Genomic DNA, 13,128 nt, shown 5'->3' on the forward strand with positions numbered 1-13,128 from the left:
ACCTAGGGTGTTGAATTGTAAGTTTGTTTAGCTGATATTATCTCAGGAAGGAGGTGCATGAGATGAGCACTCTTGTTTTTAGTATCCCCAAGTATTTTTAATTATTTAATAAAATATTGATATTTGGTGTAACAATATAACATGTTGATCTCTATTAAATAGAATCACCAGTCAAATCTAATCTGTTATCTTCTCATATCTACTGGTCTTTAAAAAGTTCAGTAATAACTAATAAACTGGACAAAATGTGCTGGAGGCAAACAGCAGAGACAGAGGACGGGATATAGAGGAAGGAAGCAGAAGAGCAGCAAGATGGTGTAGGTCTAGGAGGCATCACTGACCCAGATTATCCACACTCCATTTCCCCCTCAGAAAGTCCAAACAGACCCATTCAGCTGCCCCTGGCCTCAGGGAAGACAGTGCTGGGACACTAGCATGTTTCCTGACGAACCATGTAAAGCACGTGATTCTGTTGTAAAGGCCAACCAGATGGTAGGCACAAAACATGTACTAAATAGGCACAGTATATATAAATACAATGGATAACAGTGTCACAGGCACTGGGATCTTGTCTGCAAACATAAACACACACTCTGAGGAAGAGATGCCAACAGGACTCATCTCGTCTTTCACAGCTGAGTGGAGATGAGCAATAATGACTGTAGCTGCTCAGAGAGCATGGTGCCAAAATGCCCACAAGCTCATCGCAAATCAACGGTGCTTCCTATTTTGGATACCTGTGATCCAGTCGAGCATACAAACAAAAGGATACAAATATTTAGTTTTTGATATTAAGTCATACCAATGAATGTGTCATCTTCATGGTCAATTAGATCAAGTCTAGAGCCAAACTACTCCTTTGTGAGGCGTTGCGTAATGATAAAGACAGGAGCCTTAAGGCCATTCAACACCTACACTGAGAGCTATTTCACTGAGAGACATCAAAATGAATCATGAAATACATAAGTGGGCATCAGCAATCAAAGGAAATGCGGCAAAGCCACGCACCAGATCTGGTCAATCTGAAACCTCACATGGAAAAACATGCAAGCAAGTATGTCAAACTAATTACAAAAACTTAAATAAACAAGCCAGTCTTCATACCCTTCAGGCTTTAATAGTTTTTTTGAAGGGGTTTAATGGTACATGTTGCACCTTTGTCTAAATGAAGACGAGTTTTTTAGTTCTGTGATTTTTTTCCACCCTGAGATCCATTAAAGTTACAAACATTTTGTCACGGACAAAGTGAAAAAGCAATTTCCAAAATCGTTTATGCAATGGAAACAGTATACGCCTTCACCAGCTGATAGTAATGACAGGTCATTAAGTCCAACTCTGGGTCTGAATGTTAAGCATCATTCTAAGCACATCTGTTTAGCGTATTAGGAAAAAACATGACCTGTAATTACAGGGCGGTGTTACAGAGGCTCTCACTGTCTTCTCTGAGGATGGGGGATGGCTCCTGTCTTTCTGCCTTGAACAGACCACAGGCTTTTTTGAAATCTGAGCCCAGCGCTGCAGTCAGGGCTGCAGCCACCAGAGAGAGAGCGAGAACTTGCAGCGTGATGATAACGCAAGTTTGGTTGCAGGCTTCAAGGGGATGACGGAAGATGTCGGTGATACTCTCTAGAGAGGCTACGTATAGTGTTACGACCTCCGGGTTAACTGCACACACAAAGTGTTAAGAGAAACCAAGCAGAGTACCCTTCCAGTGTTAATCATTACTAAAACTGAGTTCACGCTATTAAAATTACTTTTTGGGAATGCTGGACATTTATTTAACAGCTTCCTTTTTTTCTTTCATTTCTTCAAATACCCCCTGACAGATCTGAAATATGCATAAACATGCATGGTCTTGTTTTATTTACTGCACTTTTGTAAATGCGCACGAGCACAGTAAAGCACGAGACACATGAGTTTGTAGACAAGAAGGGACAAGTACCGAGCCCCTACGGTGAAAAGCAATATATTCTCTGTTTATATTGGTCTACTGAGAAAACAAACTTGGATAGATCTTCATATTCTCTGTAGAGTTCATCCCCTGTGATAAAAAGGATGAGTCTACAAAGAGGCTGTTACCCTTTGATTCTTCTGATGAAAGTCTGCAAAAGCCAAACTACCACCAAAAATAAAAACATGAAACAATTTGTGAGCTCATTCTGACCTGAACTCTCCATCCAAAACTAGGACAGCAGGCATTTAGAGGGTACTTTCGTAGCTCACCTGCTCAGGAGAGCAAAGGTATTTGCTCCACTCAAACAGCTTCACTGATAAGTGGGCTCTTTCAGGCAGAGTGGAGGACTTGTGCTTTGTGGAGACAATAAGGACCCTGTAATCGTCTCCAGGGCGTCCAACTGGAGTCGTCTGACCACACCACTAAGCCAGCGCAGTGAATGTGTGTGATGAAACGCATCGGTGGCTAATAAGCATGAATGCAGGTGGGCGCCAAAATAAACAAGCAGGAACATTAAACCGAACACCGAGGAGATTCAGTAGAAGTATCTCATTCTTTAATCATACGTGATCTCTAAGATTACATAAACTCTGCTTGTTGAGACTGAAATGTCAGGACAGGAGTACTTTAATCATCACAAAACTCTGCTTTTTATTTTCTTATAGACACACAGCCCCTCAAACTTACTCAAAATATACAAAAACTTTCTTATGTAAACAAGAGATACATGAATGTAGCAAGTTGTTATCCATACAGTTTATTATACTTGTTTATACTGACTGGAACTGTATTTTACAGCATATGAAACTGCTTACCCAATTCAGGGTCACAGAGGGGCCTGGAGCATATCCTTGCTGCCTAGGGTAAGAGACTAGGTACACTGTGGACAGGTCGCGAGCCTGTCACAGTGCCAACAGAGTCAGACATTCATTTGAATTCACATCCACACCTATTAACCTATAGTTAATTTAGAATCACCAATTCACCTAAGCCCACTACCCTACATGTCTTTGAACTGTGGGAGGAAATTGGAGTACCCAGAGAGAACATGCAAACTCCACACAGAAAGCCTTCCTTCAAACCCAGGACATTCTTGTTATGAAGCAACAGTGCTAACAACCACGCCACCAAAACTGCCTAGTGATCCGATTATAATCACTAACAAATAAAGGAATCATTGTATGTCTGTTTACTCCATCCACTCAATCTGAGCCATTTCAAACTGGGCAGGTGTCAAGCTGGGACACGGGTGAGTACCATACTGTAATTTTCATCAGTCAGATCAGGTTCAGACCCCTGCAGCTAGTCCGTGGGACAGAGCCTGGAACATCTTTGGCTAGGTATTACCATCAAATACATCGCCATTTATTATAGGCTCTTAAGGGGTGTCCACGCAGGAAGTAACTAGCAGATATGTGGTGACCAGAGACCACAGAAAGCTGTTCAATGATTTGAAGCAACAATGGGTGACGGAAAGAGGACGCGTTTCAAGTTTCTGAACTTCAAACGGAGCAACTCAAGCACAACTAGTTATTTTTATGATACAGCTGATTGACATAGGACAGGGTCGTAAATAGACAGCCGTTACCTAGGATGTCCATTAGCAGCAACAAAGCAACGCATGACAAGCACATCTTTTACCTGTGCATGTGCCCCCACCACCACCACCACCTTTTTTTCATAAATCTGAGTTTTTGGTTACAGCTGTCATGTAAAAATAATCAAAGATTTCAGAATTACAACCATCGCTGTGTGCCAGTGAGTGTGAAACGAGGCAACACTTAAGAGCAGTTTCATAGCTAACAGATACACTTAAGCATAATCTCACAGTAGCCTACATCATCTTCTCATTTACTGCACTGATAACTACAGTAAAGATTAGGCAGCAGAAGAATGCCAGCCATTAGTGAGCATGTCTCGGACTGCATTCGAAATCCACCTTATCGCAGCCTGTTTGCTGTCTGTTACCCACGGCTATCTCCGCTCTTCCTCCCCTTCTGCCTCATTCTGACAGTGAACAGACTACTGTAAACTGCCAGGATTTCTCACAGATAACAACGGCAGTGTAGTGCAAAGACAGAACTTTAAACTTCATTTCTTCCTGTCCTCTGGACTGTCCAGCAGACCAGCAATAAATAAATCATATTTCTCAAAGGTTTTAATATTATATTTGGCGCTGGTTAAATATCCAAATCTATTGTAATGTTGTCTCCTTCTGATATAACAATATTCAAGGCTTTAAGAAAATGATAAACTCAGTCAGTTCAAAGTTTTAAGTGGTTTCGAGGTAGGACCACTCTGTAGGTGGACAGAATTGTGTAACATTACACAACAGCACATGCCTGGGGATTAACCATGGGCTCTGTCCAGTCCGTACCATGAGGCTGCAGGGGGCCAGGAGCTATTGTCACAGCTGTGTCACAACACACACCCACAAATCCACAACTTTAGTTTCCTGCTTATAGTCTTCTGTCATCATGCACAGGTTTTGCAGATATACTGCTGTACTTTGACAAAAGTAGAATTCTGAAATTAGTGTTTCTATGGGGCTTAAACTCTGTGTTTTGGTTTTTGTGCTCTAATTACAATTTCCACAATCCATCTAAACCTTAAAAATTCAAATAATAAATTAGGATGCAAGTGAGAATCCCTATTCACATACCTATTCATTTAATTAAAAAAAAGAAACCACAAAGGTTTTGAACACTTTCTTCTCTGTCCAAAACAAAGACACAGAGGATTTAATTTAATTTAAGAGGATACAAAGTGAGCTTCCAGCAAGCCCAGTGCTGTTTGTTCACTCCGTTTCCCCATTGTAAAGGATTAATTAAAGAACAAGTTAGGCTTTTTTCACATAAACAAAATTGCAAAGAGCAACACAATGCACTTTCTTCTCTCTCCATCTCACTCCAACTACTGTTAGCGCCGGCGAATTAATGAGGGGAAATGCAAAACGTGGGGAAGCTGAGCCTGTGAGGCCAAAGCCACCCTCATATAATGGCGTACTAAAGAAAGGAGAGCTTTGTTCAGTGCAACACAAGCAGGTTCCTCTTTAATGACTTCATGTGCATGCCAATCACTTGCGCCACACAATCTCAAAACGCAGCCACGCCACTTTTCAGGACATGCCGAAGTTTTAAGCCTGCAGCATGTGACTGATAGCAGCAGGTAATTCAGTCCAGCAGGTAACACCTCAGGGGATGATAACTGGGAGGTTATGCTAGAGTTTAGAGGAACGGTGCCCATGGGAGATCACAGGAGCTCTGGTGGATGAGCAAAGAAGTAGTCACAAGACAAAAGGGTTGTTAGTTCTACTCTCAAGAGAACAAAACAGCAGAAACAGCATCTATGAGCTAGTGGTAACTCATTGTTTTAAGCACATCACAGTTACAGTCTGTGGGTGTTTAACAGCAGCAACTTTGTTGTTGCTGGTTATTAAGATCTGTGCATGGCAAAAATAAAACGTGTTACGAGGAGGTCTTTCAAACGAAAAAGGGCAAGGGTAAGTAAAGATTCGATCTTAGTGTTACGCAGACCCCAATGACATCTTGAAAGCCAAATAATGAGCTACTGTATTATTTTTTAAAATTATTTAATTTGCCAAAAAAAAGCTTTAAATTATACATAAAAAACAGTCACTTCCCATCCTGTGCAGCTTCTGCCATCACTTTTGAGATGTGCAACTACTGTGAACTGAAAAATCCTCAGAGAGGCTAAAACTGTTCAGTTTCATTTTCCAAAGTTTCAATTTCAAAGGCACTGAGTTCAAGTTAGACACAAGGAGGAGGGCCAAAGGAAGGCCACACACTAGCTCTTCTTATTGAGAATGACAGTCAGCACTGACTAAGTCCCAGACTGTAGCGATCAAAAGAACAGCTAAAACTTAGCATGGAGCAACACTACTTGCATATGAAGGTTTGCGATTTCGTAACTCGAACCATCAAAAACTTAAAAACATTTCTTTAAAGTATTCCTAGTAAACCACAGACTGCCTCCAACAACAGCAGAGGTTAGCTCATCTGAAGTGCTCAAATCTGAGCCCTAAGCTGCTAAATCACAGCTTCAATCTTTCAGGTGGCGTCTGCGAGACCATTCACTGCACACCGATGTGATACAAAACTGAGGCCGGTCCTTTAGAAATAGCAGACAGCGGGGTCTGTGGGGTGTCAGATGTCAACAGGGACCAGTTGCTGGAGTCTCAGCCCGGGCTTCCTCTCATGCTGCAGCAGCTGTGTCTTCTCAGACCTCACATTCCTGCAGGACAGGCCCACTTTACCCTCATCACCTGTGCTGATCTGAGGGCAGGACAGGCTCTCAGGGGCACCTCACCCACAGCAACATGAATTTAAGTCATTTACCTTCATTCCTTTTTCTTTTTTTTTTAACAATAATCATCTAGCACCAAAATGTATATTTTAAAATGATCATAGAAATAAAAGTCTGTTAGGAGCATCCTTTTTGCACAAATTGGATGATCTTCTGGTGACATTTGTCCATTCATAAAAACGGTATAAAAATGACTTAATGTAATCGGTAAGCACAGCAGATCAACTCACCAATAACTTTAAAAAAATTAGGCTATAGTCTCTTAAGGTAAACTATAGTAACTATACTATAAAATCGATCAAACCCACTCAGGTGCACTCAAGATACACAACCAGGCGATCCGTTGTAAAATCTGTCTTAAGTCAGCTCTCCATCCACAAACACACGCACACACACAGAGAGACACAATGCCCATGATTCAGCAGCTTCTTCACCCCATTAGACCTCCCTGTACAATTACAGCTGCTTTGCAGTGCATATTGCCTTCAGTGCATTATAAGCTGCTCTGTCTGACCTCCACTAAATAATACATGTAACCACTTACCCCACCCTGCCGCAGTAATAGCTCCCATTTCTGCAGGACCGTGAAAACATAATACCTGGTTTATGTTGCAGTGACATATTGTGTACGGTTTCATGTACGTATATCCTTATTTTTGCAGTCTCAATCTTTGCATGCATTGGTGTTCCCCTATGTTTTTTGCAAACCTTGTTTGAGCCTGTAATGGATAAAAAAAAACGACCCCTGTCAATGGTTTGAAGATAAAAATGAGCCCTTTGTAATTTGTATTGTGCACTATCACAAATAAAATGAAAGAATAAAGTAAATCCAGCCTGCGTTTGTCATGTTACATGTGGTTGTTATTCTTATAAACTGTCCTTCAGCCAGCTGAAGCTCTGGAGTAAGCACCCTCTGTAGTGTGAAATGACATCTCAGTGAGGAGCAGCCAGAACTTTTTACAGGCTCACATCACACACACACACACACAGCTCTGACAGAGACTCCTCACTGAATAAAAGCACCGACTGAGCACCCCAAAACACACACACAACTTAAGTCTGCCAACTGAAAACAATGCTGCAAATGAGTGCAGGTCATAAAGTTTCTTACGGACTACAACTGAATCATAGGTTCACTAGCAGCTTCCAGCCAGACGCCTATCGTCCCACAGCGGGGCAGCCCAACGCACCACAGTGTATAACTATCACTAAACATCACTCTTACCTCCAGACGTGAGCTGTAAAGTCAATTTAAAGTGGCACTCGAGTTTTCCCGTTTCTTGTCAGGCTTGACCGTGGAGCTACACACACTTGTAGCCACGCAAAAAAAATCACCCAGTCTCTATTTAATTCCCTGCATTCCCACTGAATTAATTTGCTTTCTTCTCACTCGCCTCACTTGCCTCTTAGCAAAGTCCTCGAAAGTCAACTCCGTGTTGAAAACCTACGCATTTTTTTCTTTTTCTTTTTATCCGAGCATGTTCGCAGTTTGAATCCAATTAAACGGCAGTTCTTCGCTGCTCGGTCGCTGAAAACTCCTCTCCGTCTTGCTAATCAGTGCGGCTCAGCATTGCGCGTTCACGCCGCTGATGGGAGGGGAGAAAACACGGAGGGGAGGGGCGGGGCGAAGCAACCGGAAGTACCCTGAAACACACAGGGCAACAGTAACCACACTGCACCTCTCGGTTTCCGATAATGGATTATAACCTTTGGGGGTCATGTTAGAGTTTAAAAAAAGACTAAAATGACGGAAATTCACTTGATTTTAAAATACGTGGTTTTATCTCGCCTTATTGGCTGTAAAATACAAAGAAAGACACTTCTCCTGTGCTTGCATGTAACGACACAGAATGTCAGTTTTTTAGTAACGCTCACGTGCCCATACCCCAATGCAAGGAGCCAATCACAAGCAAGCTTATCTCCACCCCACTGTCGCAAAATGTTACGGTCTTCTCGCCGCGATTTACGATAGTCATTGCAATGAGGGGCTTCACCGCTCGTGTTTTCGTGGTACTTTTAATTTGAATGTGTCATTTACAGGTAGGACACTTAACGGACACTGTGTATTTCAGTTTGGCAGCCAACGGTTAATGTGGCGCATGCTCAGTCTGCTATTTAACTCAGTTTTTTGGCTACGAGTGACGCTAAAAACTGTCGGTTAGCGAGCTCAAGCTAAAAACGCAGGCTCGATTGAGCGGAGAGCTGCCTGCTGAAGTAAACGCATTGCAGTAATGTGATGCTCCGCAGTGGATTCCCGGCCCAGCAAAGCGCTACTGTAACATCTCTGAAAATAACCTGATCGGCCAGTGCGCTAAAACGGCTCCAGTTAATGTGTCTGAGTGAGTAATAAAGCAAAGTAGCGAACAGAAAGTCAACAAGGATCCCAGAAACAGGCAGCCTGCTTTGGCTTCAGTGAAGTTTAACAGTTTGTGCGAGTTGCTTAAATGAACACAGACTGTGACTGCGTTTGAATCACTAGTCCAGGATGAGATCTGTGTAAAAAAAAAAAAAAGCTTCATGTTTGAAACCAGTGTCAGGCTGTACTGGCCAACTGGCATCAGAATGAAGTGAATGAAGCCTTTTGCATTCTCTAAGAAACCCAAATGACGCCTTTAAATTCGTCAGATTGGTCCCCCTCCCTGAACCTGTTTCTATTCTGTGAAATTACTGCTCTGCTGAGTAGATGATCAACAGCTGCTAAATAATATTGCTTGTGAGATCACAGCGTCCTTAAGGTAGTATGTGCTGATTGAACCTATTTCAGAAAAGAGCAGTACGAGACAAAGAAAAGCAGTTCTCATATTAAAGAAAACACGAGCAGTAAATTTCTGACGAATCAATTAGCTGAGCCCTAAGCATTAAAGCGTTTCTGTGTATTTTCAGATTGACACGCTCTGACTGCTCTGGAGGATGGATCCTGTAGTGCTCAGCTATCATGACAGCCTGCTGCGGCGCTCTGATGTCTCTCTACTGGAAGGACCTTACTGGCTTAATGACCAAGTCATTGGTTTTGCTTTTGAGTACTTTGCTGCCGAGCGCTTTAGAGTCCTGGGGGAAGCCGTTATCTTTATCAGCCCAGAGGTCACCCAGTTCATCAAATGTGCTTCCTGCCCTGATGAGTTGGCATTGTTTCTGGAGCCACTGGATCTTGCTTCTCGTCGCTGGGTCTTCCTAGCAGTGAATGACAACTCCAACCAGACCGCTGGAGGGTCCCACTGGAGCCTCTTGCTTTATCATCACAACTCCAACCACTTTGCCCATTATGACTCTCAAAATGGCAGCAATTCACTTCACGCACGGCGCATTGCCAGCAAGTTGGAGCCTTTCCTGGGCGCAGGGAGGAAAGCGCTGTTTGTCGAGGAGCCCTGCCCATCCCAGCAGAACAGCTATGACTGTGGCATGTATGTTATCTGTATTGCCGAGGCCTTGTGCGAGAAGGCCCGGGTGGAGGGCTCGCCACGCCTTCCTGTGCAAATGATCACCCCAGCCTACATCACCCAGAAGAGGGCCGAGTGGTGCAGACTGATCCAGAGCTTAGCTCAGAATGACCTCTGCTGCTCACTGTCTTTCCCTTAGCACGTCGATTGCCCCGCACTGTATGCAGTAAAGCTGTCACCCCACATATCTACTGCTGGAGAATCTGAATGCACTCCCTCAATACAGTATATAACTATATATATGAAATCTATTTCTATTACAGTCTCCGTCATACTCCATTATCAAAAAAGAGTTAAAAACATAAAGCAATGCTTCAAATATTTAATGACTTCAGAGAACCATTGGTGTCGTGTATATGCACAGAAACAAAAAGTATGTAAACAAGAACACCAGCATGCCTATAAAACAGATTTTCTCCTGTGTACATATTGAGCGAGGACGTCGTGGAAGAGGAGGCACAGACTTTTTTTTTTTTTTCTCCATTTTCTGAGTTTGGAGCGAATGTAGAAATGTTTACACAGATTATTGCTCAGGGTCATTTTAAATGAACTGAATTGACAATAAGAATGTGCACATGAACTCTGGCTCCTACTTTTGTCACACAGTCATTGTGTTCGTCAGCTTGAACGTGCGTACTTTTAGTTTTTGAGATAATTTGAAGAATTCCTGCTGTATGAGGGCGCCGACGTGCTGTGAGTGTTTATGGAACAAAGGGCAGAGTTGGGTGGTGGAATGTATCGAGCTCACTGTCTGTCGAGCTAATAAATGTGACTCTTGTCACATTTTTGTTGACACAGTGGTACAATTATTTATTGTTTTTAATTTTCTTTCTGTTGAAATTGAAGTCATTTTATGTCAGAAAAGTGAACTGCACGCTGGTTTACAGGCGGTTACATCACTGAGGAAATGACATTTGCAGATTTACTGAATCTTAAATGTGTGATTTGTAGATTTTTATTTTAACCTTCTGTGTTATTGATTGCCGAAGTGTTGCAAGCACTATATGCAGGGTATCATAAAATCTGGCACCCAAATGTTTATCTGCTTTTGAATACCTTAAGTTTTAAATGTTTCTATTTTGCTCATTAGTTGAGTGTTCCTTGGTAATGGATGATGACATGAATCAGTATCTTAAAGTGCACTAACAGCAGTAATTTAGTACTCAAAGTGGAACAAAGCACAATATCCAGGTTGTTACATTCAGCAGTTAAAGGCCCAGCAGACTTTAAGAAAAACTAAGCAGAAACAATAAGTGGCAAAATATTAAGACTGTATTCTAATTGGAAAAAAAAGTGGCTTTAATGTGTTTTTTCCTTATCTTCTATCATACATACACTGTTACAATGGTAAACACGAGCTTCAGTTTCAAATCATGACGTCAGTATACGTGTAATGAGCCAAACACTCAGACTTCAGACTGCTTTGCATGCGACAAAACAATTTTTGGCTTCCTGTGTTGTCAGTGAGACAAGATATTACTGATGACATCTCAGACAAACAGCTCTGGCTGTCAGCAAATAAGTCCCGGCCATCTGCTCTTTAAACCTTCTGTTTGTAAGGGGCAACCAATCAGAAGAATGTTAGCTTAAAGGCAGAGCACGCAAAACAGCTTGTTTCAGACAAGGGAATTTGAGGAACTGCACCAGGGTCTGATAGAAAATGAAGACAGGTCAGTTTGAACTGCGAATCATGCACAGCTACTCTAATCAAGTAAAAATAGAGAAGAGAAGGAGCTGGAAATGAGAACTATAGTGAAGACTTTTTCACTTCACTAGCTCAAAATAAATGAAATGGCTGTAATTTTTAGAAACATCAGAAATGTCCCACAATGTTTCCATGGACGTCCCGATGCAGGATGGGTGGGTAACTGTTGTAAGCTGTCAGCTCGTATTGTAGTTGAAATTAGGAAGGCGCACAGGAAGGGCATGCACCCATTTCTTTTAGATTTCAGAAGGAGGGAGTGTGGATCAATTAAAAGATCCCTGCATTGTTCTGTTTTACATACTCCCTACTGACACAGCTAAAGCGAGTTTAGATTCAGGATTAAAGAGTTTCACAGCCTATACCTAGAGATGGGGTGGGACACACAAACGTGTCATTTGGATTTTAGAAAGAGGGAGTGTATCAATTAAAAAATCATTGTCCAGTTTTGTATTAGATCCTTTATACAGAAACAGCTTGTGTAAAGTCAGGATTAAATACAAGCTGGACGTGTAAGCATAGTTTCATCTGTTGGCTCTCGGAAATTTTGTAATGAAGAGTCATCACCAAATCAGTCCGCCACATAGATTATAGTTAGGAATACTCATCGGTAACCATGTGGCAGAACAAAGAGCATTCAACTCCTCTGGCTGGCTGCCCTGCTCTCCTCTTAAATTCACACTGCTCAGACTGTGTTCACCCTCCTCTCTCCTTCCGTTGGCATTCCGTGCGCATCTACAGCCCACAGGCGTATTTCATCCGGAGTAACCAGTCAGACGAGCCATCGAGGTTTACTATTGTCCTCATAAAATGCCACAAAGCTGGGGCATTCTCCGCCCTGGCAGCACACTGCATTAGAGAGACAAAGTGCCCAGGGAAAGAAACACACATTCATTTAGACAGATTTGCTTCTAAATGGCCAATTTGTCAAGTCCACTCCAAGAGTGTTTACAGGGAAACAGAGCTCGGCTCTCTGTCTGTTGTCATCTCCCGGTACTCTCAGCCTGGTGTAGTATGCCAGGACTATTTGTCATAGTTTCAAGGAATATGAACTTATTACATACCAAATAACCTAAACAGAAATGGATCAATTTAAATCCTACAAAATCCAGTAACATGCTGTTTGTTCTTTTGGCAAACGACGCCCTGCTTTCTGTGGCCTAAAACAAAGCTTCTTAGTGTTTGTGGTTTTACTGCGCTGTAAATCCGCGATGGGTTTATTGATAATCTCCACTTATTCCAGGCCATATCTCACCTGCTGGACCCCGGCTTGTGCACCTGACTATGCAAAGTGAGCTGAACGCATCCAGTAATAATAATAGCAGCAGCTGGCATTTGGAAGCGCACGTGAAAAACTGCAAACAATACTGACAAACAGCAGTTAGGCTGGCAGTGCGGTAAAACTGATAAAGCAGTTATAATGAACTAGCTCCAATAAAATGAAATAGCAGCTGTGAAAATGACACTTTGTGTAAATGAGGTGCTGATAACATTTTTGGCTGGTTGCAATGGAGTCGTAAATGAAGGAAAACAGGACCGTCTGGATCAAGGGAATAACAGGTGAGCACTTCAGAGAAAAGCAGAAGTAAATGAAACACTATTACTGCAACAGTGGGTATCTATGAGTACAGTTAATATCTGTGTTACAGTTTTCAATCAGGCTGGGCTCTCTAACTGGCCCATCGCGCCACCTTTATTATTTTAAATTT

The 13,128-nt window shown here is 42.2% G+C and overlaps 2 protein-coding genes across 10 annotated transcripts in view; one reads left to right on the forward strand and one right to left on the reverse strand.

Annotated features, from left to right (window-relative positions):
- The window catches only part of myo9aa (myosin IXAa), a 100,514-nt gene extending 92,645 nt beyond the window's left edge, over positions 1–7,869 (reverse strand). For 6 of the 7 annotated variants that reach the window (XM_005942498.3, XM_005942499.3, XM_005942500.3 and 3 more), the window contains exon 1: positions 7,506–7,868. The gene's annotated coding sequence lies outside the window, so the exon portion shown is untranslated. Of the gene's footprint in view, positions 1–7,505 lie in introns of all 7 variants that reach the window. The other variant, XM_005942494.2, reaches the window with a different exon arrangement.
- An 88-nt stretch (positions 7,870–7,957) lies between these two features.
- senp8 (SUMO peptidase family member, NEDD8 specific) lies at positions 7,958–10,393 on the forward strand. 3 transcript variants are annotated; one of them, XM_005942492.2, is made up of 2 exons: positions 7,958–8,320; positions 9,164–10,393. In XM_005942492.2, exon 2 carries the CDS (start codon positions 9,191–9,193, stop codon positions 9,854–9,856), a length of 666 nt encoding a protein of 221 aa, XP_005942554.1. In that variant the 5' UTR covers positions 7,958–8,320; positions 9,164–9,190; the 3' UTR covers positions 9,857–10,393. The 3 variants fall into 3 exon arrangements, with proteins under 3 accessions (XP_005942554.1, XP_005942553.1, XP_014195634.1); XM_005942491.2 differs by lacking the exon at positions 7,958–8,320 and adding an exon at positions 8,329–8,619; XM_014340148.2 differs by lacking the exon at positions 7,958–8,320 and adding an exon at positions 8,638–9,015.
- The last annotated feature ends 2,735 nt before the right edge of the window (positions 10,394–13,128 follow it).

Source organism: Haplochromis burtoni, unplaced genomic scaffold (assembly GCF_018398535.1).
Source record: "Haplochromis burtoni strain Fernald_Lab_line unplaced genomic scaffold, NCSU_Asbu1 Contig_343, whole genome shotgun sequence".
NCBI lineage: Eukaryota > Metazoa > Chordata > Actinopteri > Cichliformes > Cichlidae > Haplochromis > Haplochromis burtoni.